Genomic DNA, 18,544 nt, shown 5'->3' on the forward strand with positions numbered 1-18,544 from the left:
CTCGCGAACGAGAAGCGGCCGAGACGGAACCTGGTTTAGCGGCAGAACCGCTAGCACCAGGTGAGGACGCACCAGCCGAGGCTGGTGCACCTCTGGTCCCCGTCGACTTCTTCTTTGCAGAAGAAGCGACGGGCCCCGTTCCCGAAGGAACAGGAGGACCAGCAGAAGAGCTCCCCAGCTCGCCTGAGCGAGCCGGGCCCTTAGAAGATCCCGAAGGAGTCTTCTTAGGGGGGGAGGAGGCAGCCTTCTTCTTCTTCGGCTGTTTAGCCTTAGAAGTCGAAGGGGAAGGAGAGGCAGCAGACGACGAAGAAGACGATGAAGACGACGACGACACCTTCTTCCTCTTCCTCTCTTCTTCGCCAGGCTCCGCAGAACAGACGTCAGGTCTTCCATCCAGGAGGGAGCCGGGGCAGTTGCCGAAGCAACAGGGCCCGACTGCACCTGTCCGGAAAGACCTGAGACTGTGACAGCAACACCAGCAGCAGGAACAACAGGAACAGGTCCGGGAACAGCAGGAACATCTGAAAGGGAATGTGCAGGCCGATCTGAAAGGGAAAGAGTAGCTGGAACGGCAACAGGTACGGCAGGCACGGCAGGTACCACGGGAGAGCCAGGCGTCCTGTCGGCAGTCACCGTCATTCGTGGCACTGGCGGCAGGTCCAGGGGGGTACTCTTTGGGCAGCGGAAGTCCGGGGTCGGCAAAGGAAAAAATCCAGGTGGTGGTGGCACCGTCCTCCTTGGCAACGGCAGCAATTGGTTTTTGTATAGCCACGTGGTGTCACCGACATTATATGGGGCGTATATACCAGATGTGGTGGCATCTCATACGCTGGTGTCGTAATTGTGGTAGTAGTGGTGGTCACCGCACCATGAGTGACCACCGCCGACCCCGCCAACCGCTGAAGCAACCCCTGGATGCTGGGCACTCCCTGCAGTCCCAGCGACTCCCACACCTGTCCCAAGTCGTCCTTTGCTGATGGCACACCTGCGGAAGCAATAGTCGGGTTAGTTGGAGGGGCTTCCTCGCGCCCTGGGGAAGAAACACCCCCCCACCCCCCCCGAGCGGACGGAAGACCCCGAGTACAGCTGTACGTTCCGGGTAGCGGGCGCCCTCATCCACACTCGACGGATCGAGAGAGGAAAAGGACTCCGCTACCCCCCCCGCAGGGGAAGGCGCGAAACATGGGGGCTGGCCGGGGGGCAGGAAAGAGGACGAAGTGTCCGTCACCAAAGGAGTCACTGGACTTTCCGATGACTTCTTGGCCGGCCTAAGTCTCTTCCTGCCCTCGTACAGCACCCACTGCGCCTCGGACCAATTAACACATATGACACAAGGTTCGTTGCGGGAGCACTCTCGCCCCCGGCAACGAGTACAAACCTCATGAGGGTCCACGTCAACGAATGACCTGAAACCTCCACATCTACGCCCCTCCAGCCCGGGACACACTCTACGGGCGACTGGAGGGCGCGGTGATATCTCCATTTCTTCCAATTCACTCATTGCAAGATCAATAGAATTGTAAAAGTACTTACAGTCACTCCTGATTTATACAGAAAGAGAGGCAAATACTCAAAGTCAAAGCAAACGACAAAGCGGGCAGAGCGATGGCGAACACGTCCTTCCCACATACGGCCGAAAGCAAAAGTGATTTGTTTACCTCCCAGTCGCGCGGCGCGCGACGATCGGACAAGCAGTTAACTACCGTTCTCCCCTTGTTCGAAGCTTACGACCGTTCCAGCTGCCGCTAGCTACTTCCTATTGTTAAAGGACCGATGGTTTGTATTACGTATCGGAACAAACATATTTTACGAAGAGCTCACATGCTTAATTTAGTTCGTATGGGGCTTTCATATATCACAATATGTTGACGAAACTTCAGTCTTTTAAATGGTATGCTTAGAGTTGCAATTGTATTCATGTTTCACCAATTAAATATCGAGTGAATAAGACCCGTCTACCGTGATGAGGGTTGGCCTGTTGTGATGTTTCCCCCTACTTAGGTACTTCGAAAGGAGAGTAGAGGTCTTTAGCTCCGTTTCTCACCAACAAGAAGTCGCGACTGATGCCCATCTCCGATGTTAGGACGCATTATAATGTACTTTTTTTGGGATTGTCCAAGCTGATCGTACATGGTCCACTCTGGACCCTAAGGTTTTTTACCTTATAGGCTAAAGGCAAATTTCCACCCGATGTTTGGCTAGGCCAGGGACAGCTTAATTTCCTGAACTAACTGGATGACCTGACCTTTTAAAACTTGCCTGAATAGCTATGACTGACAGCTAGAAGTACCTAGCTAGGTATGACAAGCCGACGGTAGCTAGGTAGGTAACACTTGTCACTTACCCAGTCGACATAGTACGTGAAAATTCCAATCACGATAAAAAATATATCCACAACTCTATATATATAATTATTTGGCGGGTAATCCACCTCGTCGGCACCATTCGATAAGTCATCTATTTCTTGAGTTTGGTCACCTTCCTGTTCCTTCATTGCTCTCGAAAAAGGTAAACAAACAAGGGCCGTCCGGCCAGCCGTTTTAGAGATATTAGGGCGACTTCGTGTTTTTAGGCAAGTTAGTTTATTAAAATTACTCGGTAAATACCTCTTAATATGAATGTCCACTTTTAAAACCTAATTATATTGACTGATTAGAACCCTTAATTGTGAGAAATATACATAATATAGCGAAATGTTGATGAACGTGTCATTTTGACATTATCTTTCATACTCAATACCTGTTGCAAATTTAACAAGAATTCAGTTTCGATTATTTCAGAATTACCGAAATATCTTGGTACTTTAAATTATTATGATGGCAAATTATGGTTGTAAATTTCATAATAAGAAATATTCAGAAATGGTTGCATTAAGCAATCTCAGTGAAATCAGTGAAAAGGAGAGATTGTGCAATAATCATGTGCCTTACTAAGATATATTCTTATTGAGGAAAAAATATTAATGGCACTATTCGCTATTTTATTTTTCTTCGTGTATAATAAACTTATTTTCAAGCAGGTTTTCTATTAGCTGAAGAAGAGGAAGCCAGCAAAAAAAATCGCTATAGGACGTTTGGTTGTCATGGTAACTAAGATCAACAAACGTTTGCAAAGGTAATTCTTGGTCAGTACATACCGATATAACGTTGACAGAGTAGCAGTTTATCTTGTGTAAGTCAGTAATATAAAGGTTGCAGAATGTACCACTATCCTTCCCACATCAACAAGGATGCTATTCGAAAACTGGAGGTCATCCAAAATAAACGAAAGGAACTGTGAGTAAATATCTGAGGAATTTGCCGCGTTCGTGATTGGCTTTTAGTTTTCTAGTTCCAGGAATGAGCTTTCTTCTGTTTAGTGCGTGTGTTTGTGTGGTGGGTGATGAACTGAACTCATTCTGTCTACCTGCAGATAAATATGTAGCAACAGTGCTTTCTGTTAGCTGATATATTGTATTGTGTTGGGAGGTTATACCGCCTGCGGGTTATATTCATAACGGAATCCAAATCGGAATGTCGCATTATCTCATCTCCGGTTAAACATCCAAGCGTCTCTTGTTCATTTCATCACTGGAATGCCACGATGAATCCGACGTGTTTAACAGTGATTACCATATTCTACTCTAATCTAATATATATAAATAATGTTCGTAGCCTCGGTGCCAAAATTTTTATAGGTGTATTGAATGTACGGCATTGATGCTGTTGATCTTAGCGTGGGAGAGGCCTATCTGCACTTCATTCTTACAACTAAAGCCAGAAATTAATGAAGCTCTTCATCTTATTTCATTGAAATGTGTTTTGAATTCTGTACCTTATTTCCGTCTTCCCAATTATTAAGAAATTAACGGGGAGGAGAAGCGGTTCGTTAAGGGAGATTTACAAGTTGTCTACCAAATTTTACCAAAATGTTCCCCGTAGGGAGTAGCGCCGTCAGTGCACCTCATGCGGTGCACTGTAGGTATTACTTAAGGTTCTTTGCAGTTGCTTTCGGCCCCTAGCTGCAACCCCTTTCGTTATGAATGTACCTTATTTCGTTACTTTTACTGTATCTCCTTTCATGTTCTCTTTCTTCCATCTTACTTTCCACCCTCTCCTAACAATTGCTTCACAGTGCAACTGCTTTGAGGTTTTCCTCCTGTTACACCTTTCAAACCTTTTTACTGTCAGTTTCCATTTCAGCGCTGAATGGCCTCATAGGTCCCAGTGCTTGGCCTTTGGCCTAAATTCCAGATTCAATTCAATTTACCAGAATATTAGTTCTCTAAGGTTAACACTAAAGATTACGAACGCCAGTAAGCTAAGCTGTCAACTATGAATGAAGATATGAATATGCATTTATCCAAAGCTCAGCTATATCTTGATCTAATAACATAAGGACCAGGACAAGTGTGTATATGTTGCAGATGTCTGTAACGCTATGTGTAACATATTGCAGTAGCTCAAGGCAATGGTTGACAATTGTCGTGGCTTCCTGTGGCCTAATTTTCTCCTTACTGAAAAAGAATGTGATTGTGCTGAGAAACGACAGACTTGTTCTTCACTAAAAATTGCAGAGTTGTGCCTATTATCAATCTTGAAAATACCAATTGATGCGATATATTTGAAGCGTTGAAAGCATCAGAGATAAGGCTTTAATGAATATTGACAAAGGTTGGATGCAGGACTTCTTTTATATACATTATCAAGGTCAGCAGAATATTGCTGTCTTATGAATATAGTTATTAGAATTAAACAATATATATATATTATATATATATTGTATGCATAAATACAAACATTTATTTTTTTAAATACGACAACATTTAATTTAATTTAATACCAGTCTTTATCCACCTTCATCGAACACACTTAAAGATTTAACTTATAATGAATATTAAAAAAAAACACTAGTGTTATCACGAAAAAAAAGGCTCTCTGGTTTCAGTTCTTTAATAAATAAGGGAAAATAACGTCTGAAAACTAGGCAAATGAGATTCAGGTAAGGAACGAGGTTGTAATCCTAAGATTTAAGCTAAATGTCAGATATTCTTGGCAGCTCTCAAATTCTGTATTTTTACTATTTCATCCCAGCTTTGTGAAATCTGAACTTAGCATTTTACTAAACCTATTACTTGAATATGACTGCATATATGTATATGCATGTATATATTTATACATATATGTATATATCTGATAAAAGGAGCACATAAAAACACCAAAATATAGAGAGAAAATTTTCTCTCTATTTTTGGGCTCCTTTTATTAGATGGAATTCTGTTGTAACAACATTTTTACCAGTCATATGTATATATATATATATATATATATATATATATATATATATATATATATATATATGTGTGTGTGTGTGTGTGTGTGTGTGTGTGTGTGTGTGTACTCGTAGGAATATTGATACAGACACAATACACATACTCATATATATATATATATATATATATATATATATATATATATATATATATATATATATATATATAGAGTGTGTGTCTGTATATAAACAATGAGAGAGAAATGGAGGCGGTAGTGGTTTACAACATTCTTCTTCTTCTTTAGGCAAGATCTTAAAGAAACACTGAAAGATGCACAGCAGCGCCGTCAGGAGAACCCAGCCAGTGAAAGAGACGCCTTCACCGTAGCCAAGACTCGCAATGCAAAACTGATACAGGTCAGAAGAAAATTTAGCTTTTTTATTCTTGTTTAAAGAAATGGAACCTATGCAAAACTGATACAGGTCAAAACAAAAATGAGCTTTATGATAGAAAATAGAACTAATGTAAATGTGATAAAAGCCAGAAGAAAATTGAGTTTTTTTTTTTTTTTTTTTTTTTATCAAGAAATGGAACCTCTGTAAAACGGATAAAAATAAGAACAAAAAATAGTTTTCTTTTTAGGATATGGAACCTATACAAAAGTGATAAAGGTAAGAAGAAAAATTAGCCATATTTTAAAGAAATAGAACCTATGGAAATCTGATAAAGGTAAAAACAAAATAGCCTTATTTTTAAGGAAATGAAATCTATGCAAAACTGATAAGGGTAAGAACAAAAATTAGCCTTTTTTTTATAAAATGGAACTATTCAAAACTGATGAAGGTAAGAAAAAACCTATCCATTTTTCAAGAACTGGCTCAGTAACTCAGTAGGGCTGCGTTTCCAATACTGCACGAACAGGCCGTCCTTTCCAATAAATGCTAAATGAAAACAAACTTCCCCTTTATGAAAATGACTATATTCCGTTGCCACAGACGAAATTTTAATTAATGCTTTGACTAACACACGATCAGAAATTTTAAGTAAGTTTTTGGGACGAATTACTTTGTCATTTGTTTTGCTTTTCCAATGACAGGTAAGAGGCACTCAATATTTTGTCCGTTCCTGATAAACCGCATTTTATTAAGTCGTCATTTTCACTCTGCTTCAATGTAATTAGATGGAAGGGTTAACACCAAATTTGCTTAGGAACGCCCGTCCTTACTTTCTTGAAAAACAACCTTCTTCTCCCCAGGAAGTCCAACAAGAAATGGCGCGCTTGAGGACGCTGAAGGTGTCTCCACTGATGGCGCACCTTCATCAGCTTAGCGACAACTACCTAGCCTCCTGACTCGCTGCGAGCCGTCTTTGATCTTTGGACAAAGGACTTCGTATCACGCCCGTCCCAGGTTCAGGACCCAGCAAGTGTCTCATCCAGAATGCCCTCCAGAGGATGCGTTTCTTCGCAGTGATTATGCAAATGTAGATTTCTGTCATGTCTTTCTTATTCTTCTTCGTTCGCTTGTTAGAATTTAGTGTGTCTTCCAAAAGTTTTGGAGCCGTTCCAGAGGCTTGTGCCTCTATTACTAATATTACTATTGAAGAATGTTTTCAAGTGGATTATCAAGTATAAATTGCGTAGGTTTCTGTGTTTGTCTCCAGTAGAGTGACATGAAATCACTTAGTTTTCATCGCTTTGTCTGTTTGCAAATGGCTAGCTATTAAGTTAAGGAATGACGAGAGTTATCGTAGAAGTATCTTAGAGTATATTTGATCCATAAGTGAATTATCAAAGCATTTTGAAAAACCTCAAAATAGGAATTCACGATGAAAAGAATTTTAATCGGTTAGGTCACAAACATCGCTTATCAAACTAGTCCTTCTCAGCGACCATGGATTGTATTGTAGTTATTACTTCTTCTACTCGGAACATGAGGAAACACCCGTAAGAATAAACATTTCATATCACTAATGGAATATTCAGTTATATGCTGAAGATATTTATGACACAGCACTTTTCAGAATTCAAAAGTGAATGTTTATGATCAACGTTTATTAGACGTTTGAACATAGACTCTGTAAGCCATCTAGGATATTGCAATTTGACTATACATAAAAAATCTTTTAGTACTATTTAAGTAAAGATCTGGAGATGATAAAAGCTTTCAAGCCACTTTGAAAAACAACTTGTTCAGCCGTAAAAAAAAATTCACATGAAAAAAAAAGTTAGATTAATCTTGCCTAGATAGTGACCCCAAAGGGTTTTAACCCTGTATGTATCCTCCACTGCGGCGTGTTTAGTACAAGCCCGTTGGGGTTTACCGTAAAAACATAAACAAAAGACTGTAAAATATTGAAATATCTTGAATTTTTCATTGTGACTTTATTACCGGCCACCGTAAATTGATGTGACTTTTTATCCTGTGACTTTTTTTTACTAACAAAAATTGTGACATTTTTTTTTCTCTGTGACCTTTTTTCCTGTAACTATCTTTCCGGCCACCGTCTCATTTGCCACGTGAACTAACCAAAAAATAGTCCGTAGGTTAACTATATACAAAATCTTGTCATATACTCTGTTCTTTCCCTTTATATAGTTGTTTGGTAAACGGCAACTTCATTCCGACTTCACGGCTTCCAGATTAGTTATTCTTAGGAGAAAATGAAGTATCTTTTCTTCGCTTGTAATGACGAACGCAAAGGAACAGCAAAATGTAAGTGGACGAAAAAAATAATGATGGTATTTCGTTATGAATTTTTATCGCCCTCACGCAACTTTTAAAAACAATGGAATATCTTCTGTTTGATGAAACGAGTTCGTTTCGTCCCAGTTGGTTTGGGCAGAACTTGGAGGTCCGCACCAGACATCCTGCTAACTTTAATACCCCAGGATAAGGTTCTGTATTTGCATCTTAACCAACTAACCACTCGCTTCATGGGGGGAGACGAACCTAAAACAATTTCGACCATAGACATAATTCGCGTTTATTTTGACCAAAAGTAAGATCAGCTATTTCGTAACCACTTCGATTCGGTTGTTCCCCGCCGCGCCAGCTCCAGTGGGCCGTGGTTCCTGCTTCATTTAATACCTCCTTGGGTCACTAGTGGATTAGCACTTTCTCTAGGACTATTCAGCACGGCAGAAAAATATTGCACAAACTTAGTGTTGGTAGAAAGATAGCCATTAGGTAAGTTTCGTCAACGTTAGCACAGACTTCCTGGAAAAGCCGATTCGGGTATCAGTGTGATCTGACTTCCAGTAACTTTAGACTTAAGCATAATTAAGGTCGTGTTTTTAATGATAATTTTTTAATCTTTCCTGGGTCGTGATAAGATTGAGTAGACGATGGCGGTTCAGGTAGAGTCCAACAAAGAGTTTTGCGTGTCGTAGTTTTAGCCAAAATCACGTGTCTGTCTAAAATAAAACTATAGCAGATTCACATCAACCGAGCATTTGATGTCTAGGCCAGGCCCTTACGATGCTCCTGATTGGTTGTTGATAAACCAATCACACGCTAGAAACTCCCAGTCTCTCTCGAGAGTTCACGTAGGCAGGATCTATGTTTCACCTCCCCTGAGGGATACTTTTGAAAGACGTATCTATCAGGAGAGACGGAACACAGATCCTACCCATGTGAACTCTCGAGAGAGACTGAGAGTTTCCAGCCCTGTGATCGTCTTATCACCAGCCAATCAGGAGCGTCGTAAGGGACTGGCCTAGACATGAGATGCACGCTTGATGTGAATCTACTATAGTAACAAATGCACGAGTTTTGGGAGGAAGAATTGATATCGCTAAATGCAGTTATGCTTAACTTGTGAGGAGGGAAAACGGCTACATTTAAAAACGACAAATCCTTATTCCAGGAGTAAAAGAAAAAATGTTGCCCTTAACTTGATAAACATTATTTTGAATGGAGCAGTAAGCTTTTCTTGTAAAACATTTCGATATCATCTCCACATAAGGGAAAAAAACAAGATTTTGATCAATATAACCAGTTGTAACCGTCCCTTAGGCCTATTGCAGGCGTCAATGCATAGTTTTGGGGTACGTCGTTTGGCAGTCATTTGAAGAAATACTTCCTCCATCACAGATTCAAATTGTATTTTGCAAACTTGCCCCAAAGGCCCGAGAATCCGTTAGCAGAAGCTTTGATTTTGAGGCTTAGGAACTTTCATTTGAATGAAATGATGTTACTGAGACATTTGGAGGCAACTGAGATTAAGTTTAATTAGATAGTATAAAATATTGCCATGCAGCACGATGTTAAGATAATTTCTTGTCGTTGAAGATTTCATTATCTCCAAAAACGATGTTCCACAAATAACAAGATAAATAAAAAACCGATATATATCCTGATATAATATATATATATATATATATATATATATATATATATATATGATATATCATCTATATACTAATATCTATATTATATATATATAATATATATATAATATATATATATATATATATATATATATATATATATACATACTATATATATATAATATATATATATATATATAGATTTATATATATAGTTACTGTACATAGTTTTTCATTTACGTCACGCATAATAAGCACCATGGAAAGCAAGATGTGCACACGACTTTAAAGTCAAAGAAAAATGAAATTTTTTGTGGTGAATGTCTCTGACCAGTGAGGAAAATGCCAGATTGTATGAGATGAGTCCACCGGTTGTCCTATATTCGTTTTTGGTTCTTCTTCTCGTAACAAAGGTTAGAGAAACCACGGGTGTCAATGAAGTCAGAACGTTCACTTGGTGAAAGAATTACCGAATGGAAAAGGTTATTATTGTTTTTTTTTTCTGTACCTATCACTGATGTTTGCCCACCAGGGAATACACAGCAATGTTCCTTTTCGACAGATGCTTTAGATTAAACTAGCCTTCTGCTGGCACTGGCCCTTGCTCGTAAGAGCAGCCATTTAAAAAATTCAGAAGGAAAATAGACCATTCTTTGGTAAGAAGGGGCGTGATACTGCTAAGTTGACTTACTATATCATTGAAATCCATCGTATTTGTATTATTTGTAGTAGAGACAATGATCCTTCGGTCTAACATAATAATAAAGCTTATAGAACATGGTTAGATTATTAAAGTAAGCATGAATTCTTATGAAACATTTTACATTCCTTTAAAAGAAAACGGAACCACTTTCGCAATGATACCTCACTTTTCTTTATTTTGCTTGTAAGCTGATAGTAGCTACAATTACAATCCAATTATGAACACTTTGCTAGAGGGGAGAGATTTAGTTCACTTAGGGCCATCAAACATTTGGAATTGATATTAAGAAATTATCTGTTTTTCAATACGAGGTTCAAAGCATCAAGAGAACGGATTAACTGTTCACCAGACCTTGGGAATGCTGTCCTTTGGATGCCCTTAGCTACGCCATCTTTCCACTCCTAAAATAAAGTAGTCTTCATCAAAAGTTCCAAAATTATCAATCGTTGTACGATTACGTTGTTTATGAAATTATGACACGGAATATTCGCGTTGTAAAAAAGTTTGGCTTACATGGACAAACGACTTCGACCACAGACACAAGGTTCGAAAACAACCATTCCAAATACATCTCTTATTAATTGGAGAAGCCTTTGATCACATTGGCGGCCTTCTGCATTCAACTTATTCGTGACAAGAGATCCCGACGCCCGGCTGTTTCTCCCTTCGTCACGTGATAACTGTATTCTGAAATCTGTCGGTATTTCCTCGTGGTTATTAATAACTCTGAGACCGTTGGTTAAACTGGACTGGTTTCACTGAGGAAATTCCAGGGTATCATCTGTTTTTTTTTTTTTTTTTTTTTTTTTGAACTTTTCGCCTTCCATTGTCAAGGACAAGTCTTCCTTTAGGAAAAGATATGCAAATGTAGCAGAATTCAGAACAAAGAGGTTTCACAGGATCATAATGAATGCATTTAGTCTTTTATACAGAATCGTTTCTCATATACACTAGCATTGATTATTGCATATTTTTCGTTTGTTCCAAGTTACGCGACTTGGGTAAAACTATCACTTCTTTAACACTAGTGTCCTGATTTTACAATTATGCAAAAAACCGGTTGGGGTGTTTGCGTGTCTTCTTCAGTGGATGCTACCAGGCTAAAACTTCAGTGAATAGATCTTGGAAACGCTGTTTTATTTTCAGACGTTTAGTCCTATGAATGTATGCGAGTGTTGAATTTTAGTCTAAGTCCAAATGAATGTTTGTCCAAACGATGATAATAATTAACATAATCATAAGAGTACTATAGCAGATTCACACCAACCGTGCATTTGATGTCTAGGCCAGTCCCTTACGAAGCTCCTGATTGGCTGTTGATAAGCCAATCACAGGGCTGGAAACTCTCAGTCTCTCGAGAGCGTTCACACAGGCAGGACGTATGTTCCACCTCTCCTGAAGGATACATTTGAAAGACGTATCCCTCATGAGAGGTGGAACATAGATCCTACCCATGTGAATTCTCTCGAGAGACAAGTTTCCAGCCCTGTGATTGGCTTATCAACAGCCAATCATGAGCGTCGTAAGTGACTGGCTTTGACATCAAATGCTCGGTTGATGTGAATCTGCTATAGTTACTAGTTAATAGATGTGTCCATTGTATGTACATACACTAGCTATCTGTGTATACAGCGCAGAGGCAGACGCGCGTAAGCTGGAACCAGCTGTAGAACGAACATGGGCCTATTTGCCTCCGTTCCAAACCACACCGTAATCTCCACTTCCCCACCGACATAGCTCTTAGACGATAAATATTTATATATAATATATATATATATATTCTTCTCATCATCATAATTCTCTTTTCCGTTTCCATTTTTCATGATTATGGCTTCTGAGGTGCCTTTTATATAAAAACAATAATAAAAGTTGTATGTATCGTAAGGTGTAAGCTATATAGGCAATCTTGATTGGATAGATACGCTGAAGACTTTATTTCACTTATATATTATCAAAATAATATTCTCTCACCTGTGTGTGCGTAGACACTTTTCGGGTATTGCAGTGTATACTGTAGTATATTATGCATCCAATGAATAAAACTTTCAAAAAGGTAGCTGGTTTTTTTCTGACCTAGTTGTCTATTTAACACGTACATACATACAGGCATGCATGCACATACATTCACACACTTTCATATACATTTACATATACATATCATGAAATCCACGTAAGAAGGCTAGTGAAAAATGGGACAAGTACTTTCGTAGTATATTCTACATGTTCAAGTTGAACTTGGAAATGTAGAATATACAGGGTGTCCATAAAGTCCCAGTACCATTACAAGCCCTGTACTACAAAAGTACTATGATTTTTATGATATTCTCAAGCATGTGGACTTTCGTGCTACATTGAATTACACACACACACACACACACACACACACACGTATATATATATATATATATATATATATATATATAATATATATACATATATATATATATATATATATATGTGTGTGTGTGTGTGTGTGTGTGTGTGTGTGTGTGTGTGTGTGTGTGTGTGTATACATTTTAGTGAACAAGACCACAAGACCACAGTTGATGGTCGAAAGCTTTAATCCTGTACAAGATATATATATTTTAAACTACAAGAGGACTTTACTTCATTGTGGATTGTATCCCCATTTACTTACTTAGAGGTACGACTTAGTACCTGGCTTCTGCATATATATAATATATATATATATATATATATAATATATATATATATATATATATATATCATATATATATATAAATAATATATAATATATATATATATATATAGGAAAATATATATAAAATATAAAACATATATAAAATATATACACTCATATAAGAATCACACATATAATGATGAGTTTAAATCCACACTAATGTATATGATGCTCTAAGGGGTCCACAATAAAAACAAATGTTGCGAGTTCGTGTATAATTTTAAAACTCTTTACAAAAAGCTTTCGAACCCTTCCCTTGGTTTATCTTTTTTAGAACATTATATTTACTCTGGCGATAGAGTTTCCCGCCACCCCCCCCCAAAAAAAAAAAAGTATATGATACTGTATTTTTCCAAAATACAAAATGGTTAAAAAAACAGAGAGCTTTCCAACAACGTTCTTTTTTTTTTTTTTTTTTTTTTGGTGGTGGTGGGGGGAGCTCATAATAATGTCAACCTTCCAAGTCTCAGGCTATTTTTCGGATGAAGTCGATAAACGCTCGCCCCTCCCCATCCAGGTGTTAAATAAAATACACACTTGACCAACCACCAGGTACACATTCTACAGGTGAAGAGTTTTTAAAAGATCGTGTCCATCCAGCTGACTTGGATCATGAATTTGTCACATTGACAGACTGAGAAATTAAATATATATATTTTTTAATTTATTCCAACCTTAAATTTTCTCCTAAATTTGAAGATTTGGCGACAAATTCTTTCGACAACCGAACCAGAATATTATACGTATGAGGAACTGAAGAAATGAGAATTTACTTTTAATTTGAATTTGGTGAACAGGGTCTCACGTCACTGATAGAAATCTGAAAGATTTCAACGCAGCATTATAAACCTATCCAAATGACTCTTGACGGTAAGTTTCCCGTATAATTGCGCCGTCCGTGCACCTCACGGGGTGCATTGTAGGCATTAATAAAGGTTCTAGCTGCAACCTTTTTCACTTCCTTTTACTGTGCCTCCATTCATATTACCTTACTTCCATCTTGCTTTCCATCGTTTCCTAACAATTGATTCATAGTGCAACTGCGAGGTTTTCCTCCGGTTACACTTTACAAACCCCTTTAACAGTCAATTTCCTTTTCAGCGCTGAATGACCTCATAGGTCCCAGTGTTTGGCCTTTGGCCTAAATTTTATATTCCATCCATCCGTATAATTCTGCTCTCTAATTTATCTAAGGATCCTCTTCATGTGGATATAAACAGAGGCTACGAAGAACCATAAAAATGTTCATTTTGTACACAAATACACTAAAGCTTTCGCTAATTTGAACCACAAGAATCCACAATTAGGTGACTGTACAAAAGAGAAACAAGACTGAGAAATTGACATACACAAATTCTAAATAAAAAAATAACAAGAAGTATCTCCAGATTCGTGCTCTCTTTGTTAGATGTATGTAATCAATTAGATCAATCCATGAACTTTCAATGGTATTTAGTAGGCTTTGTTATTGAGTGGGATTATGCTACTACTACTAAGTTATTTATTTTCTCATCATCTCAAGGCTTCACATGAATGTCTGTACAACGTGTAATGCTGCATATAACCATCAGCTACGACTACGAGCAGAGCGGTAGCGCATCAGTTGCTTCCCAGATGCAGTAAAGTGAGGGTGCGTTTCACGCCTCCGAAAAGCGCTTCCAGATGCACGATCCACGGCTAACTTTAACCTTGAATAAAATAAAAATTACTCAGGATAGAGGGCTGCAATTTTCCATGTTTGATGATTGGAGGGTGGATGATCAACATACCAATTTGCAGCCCTCTAGCTTCTATAGTTTTATAGATTTGAAGGCGGACACAAAAAGTGCAAACGGACGGATAAAGCTGGCACATTAGTTTTTTTTTTTTACGGAAAACCAAAAAAGGAATCCAGGCGGAGTGTTCTCTGATTCCCTACAAAGTTAAAAGTAAGATGATTTGCAAGGTAACGTCTGTATAAGAACCTCTCCCCATCGCCTACGTTAACGGGGCTTAACTGAGGGTCGGGATTCCCCCATCGGCCGCCGTTTAAGGCAACTCTTTTTTTTTTTTTTTTTTTTTTTTTTTTTTTTTTTTTTTTTTGTTTTTTTTTTTTTTTTAGTGAGGAAATTGGGAATAATCTTAACGAGGAAAGAAGAAGAAGAAGGTGATGTTAACCTTAGACTTCTTAGTTTTTGTTACCATTTATTGAAAGTGAAGTTATATTTTGGTCATGAATTGGTACGGAATAAGTACGTGTGTGTGTGTATGTGTGTCTGTGTGTGTGTGAGAGAGAGAGAGAGAGAGATGTGTTGGGAATTTGTCTTAACATAATAATGAAGATAAAACGCAGTCATCTCATTCGTCAAAGCGACCTGTGGGGATTCCTTTTCCACCCTAAAGTCTGCAATAGAAATCTCGTCCCCTTGACATCTCCGCTCGTCACCCTTCTTTCGTTCCATGAATAAACCGATGACGTCCTCAGCAGCATTCTGCGAAATCATTGCCTTCGACCCCCGAAAGTCTTGCGGATGGGCCAACGGTGGCGTTGGGCTGTCCCACCCCGAAAAAAGCCTTGAGGACCGTTCACGGTCGTCTGGGATGCGTAAGGGGGATAGGGGATAAGAGGTGGGTGCTGGATGTTGAGAAGTGGACTCTAGGAAAATATTCGAAATCTTCATTTATGGCGGATGTTCGTGCTTGACTCCGTGATGGCCGCTGTTTCTGATTTTGTTAAACGTTTCAGTTGGCGTTTGATTTAGGGAGAGGAATTATTCAACAAGATGGAGGAGAGTCCCTCCATATTTGCTTAGATTATTTCTAAGAATGTTAATAATTTTGTCAATCCATAATAGCTGGAGTGTGTGCTACAATAGACCAGTCTAATAATTTCTATTGAACTGTGTTGGGGTAATCAAAGTTCTTCAGAGATTTGTCATCAAATCACCCACCATTTTCGGAAAAATAAATTGTCCCGAAATACCACCATATAGTTAATTGGACGTCAGCACATCTCACATATTACTCAAAGATATGCCATAAACCCTGGCAAAAATCACTTAACTCCTGACTGCATTCGCCAGTCCGAGAACTAAGTTGTGAATTCAATTCGCATTTTGCATAAGAAAATAAAACTGTTTTCCAAACAATTGTGTAAATTTTGGAATGCTGATTATCATTAAGAGAGCTACAACATAATCTCAGCATAATTGCAACAGTGCAAAATATAGCTCTTAGTGCCTTATGCGAAGATGCAAGATCACATTCGATAATAGAAAAATAAAAAAATGGCATATGTATTTACCATGACGACATTAACAAAGTCTCACGTTAAGATAACTCAGGCTTCCAACTAGATCTACGTAGTTCCAGTTTTGTCTTCCATGTTAGCTCTGGATGTCCTTCTATATTTACTCTCCTGGTCAGGTAGAGAGAGTTTCATGATTTTAATGCAGTTTGCGAAGTGAGCAATTTTAGGCATATATTACGAGAGGAATTATATGTGAAAAAAAAACAGTACTGACAATACGTGCGAATGTAGAGACCACTATCATCTACAGTGGATAATATTGTCCTTACAGAATTTCGACTAAATTACTTATGTTGGTGCCTTTTTTTCGGCCGTCCTTGTCATGATTTGCACAAAATAATGTGATTGACAAACAACTGCGTTGTAAATAAACCTGAAAGCTTTAAGTCAATTATACGTATCACCTGTGGCTGCGGAATATTTTCTATGAAAATTCCTCGCTTATTTATCCTATTTTCGTTGGTTGTTTTGATGTGTCACGAAAAAGAATGAACATATAAAAAAAATAGCACTGAAAATCCTGATAATACACAGACAGCTTTTATCAATGATTGGGAGGTTTCCTTGATAAAGCATATTTCTCCATCTGTATTCGTCGGTATCTGTCATGATTGACGGAATATATATGTGGAGGAAACTTCCTTTACGTACGACAAGAATTTCTTAGATAAAATTTGGTATATTTTTCCTGCATATCTTCTCGTCATTTTTGATGTTCATCATAACGGGGTTCACCTTCATCGTCCTTCCCTATCGAGAATCGTTTCATCTGTGTGATTTGCCAGTCATTGGTTTTGCCGGTTTTTCTTATCACCTTTTTGCTGTCCTTCTCTCGATGAGCGACTTGGCGCTATTTCTGCCTAATTTTCATTCGTCTTCTGCCTTGGTGCACATTTTCACGATGCTATGCTAAGTAGTTTTGAACGAAAGCATTAGCAAAGTAATTCATTCTTCAACTTTGTCTTATAATCCTTTGAAGTTTACCATTAAAAAAAAATACTCTTTCTTGAAATCTACCCTTTTATCATTTTAATATTTTAATGAAGCTGTTTATCTTTACAGGTTTCAGCTTTCCTCTACACTTTGTCCATAGCCTCTCTCAGGGTTCACATGGGCAGGATCTATGTTCCACCTCTCCTGAGGGATACTTTTGAAAGACATATCCCTCAGAAGAGGTGGAGCATACATCCTGCCTGTGTGAACTCTCGAGAGAGACAGAGTTTTCAGCCCAGTGATTGGCTTATCAAAAGCCAATCAGGAGCGTCGTAAGATACTGGCCTAGACATCAAATGCACGGTTGATGTGAATCTACCATACCACCCGCTACGGTCGGCTAACTACCATTTGCACATTTCCCTGCCTAGATCACTTGGGGATCGAACTCTGTCTCCTCTGGTTATTGAGGCGAGCGTCCTGACCGTTTGACTGATCACTTGCGTACATAAATACACACACACACACACATATATATATATAAATATATATATATATGTGTGTATATATAGTATATATTATATAATATATATAGATATATATATATATATCATATATTTATTTATAATATATGCAAATATTTAGACACACATTATATATATACTTAAATCCGAGGTAGGAAGGTAAGTGAATTTAAGTATATTTTTAAGTACATGTCTCCTTCGTGCTACATTGGACATTATATTATCATATATATATATATATAGATAATATATATATATATGTATATGTATATATATATACATATATCTATATATCTACCTATTTATATTATATATATATATATATATATATATATATATATTATACATGAAATACATGTGTGTGTGCGTGTATGTATCAAATATGCAGCAGGCATATATCCACTTACATATATTTTCGACGTTGTATTACCTTTATAGTTCAGGGTCACACTAATGGATTAGTCATTTCCTTTCCTATTTCAGCTATTTAACGATTTTATGCGGATCAGGAATGATATCTGACTTCCTTTCTGAATTGATGTGTTATGTAATTGTCCTTCTCCTCTTTTTTTTTTTTTTTTTTTTTACACATCTCGGAAAGTGAGTCACTTGAAGCAGATAATGGGAAATAAAGCGATAATGAAAGTAAGGAGGAGATAATATCCGTGTTCTCTTCAACGATGTGTCTGAGATGGCGAGCACTCGCTGATAACTGACGTGAATTCATAACAAAAAGATGAAAAAATATCACATTTTTACTTGAAAATTTTTATATCGTTTTTGGATAACTGACACCAGTTATGGCTGCTTCTT

The 18,544-nt window shown here is 38.1% G+C and overlaps 1 protein-coding gene and 1 long non-coding RNA gene across 2 annotated transcripts in view; one reads left to right on the forward strand and one right to left on the reverse strand.

Moving 5' to 3' along the window:
* The window catches only part of LOC135226427 (XK-related protein 4-like), a 68,448-nt gene extending 65,919 nt beyond the window's left edge, over positions 1–2,529 (reverse strand). The window contains exon 1 of the mRNA XM_064265979.1: positions 2,345–2,529. Within this exon, the coding sequence (XP_064122049.1) occupies positions 2,345–2,494 (150 nt within the window). The 5' untranslated portion in view covers positions 2,495–2,529. The remainder of the gene's footprint in view (positions 1–2,344) is intronic.
* Positions 1–9,592, forward strand: part of LOC135226428 (uncharacterized) — a 136,162-nt gene extending 126,570 nt beyond the window's left edge. The window contains exons 2-3 of the long non-coding RNA XR_010317223.1: positions 5,556–5,667; positions 6,507–9,592. This is a non-coding gene — a long non-coding RNA (uncharacterized LOC135226428). The remainder of the gene's footprint in view (positions 1–5,555; positions 5,668–6,506) is intronic.
* Positions 9,593–18,544: the final 8,952 nt, after the last annotated feature.

This window comes from Macrobrachium nipponense, chromosome 14, assembly GCF_015104395.2.
Source record: "Macrobrachium nipponense isolate FS-2020 chromosome 14, ASM1510439v2, whole genome shotgun sequence".
Lineage (NCBI taxonomy): Eukaryota > Metazoa > Arthropoda > Malacostraca > Decapoda > Palaemonidae > Macrobrachium > Macrobrachium nipponense.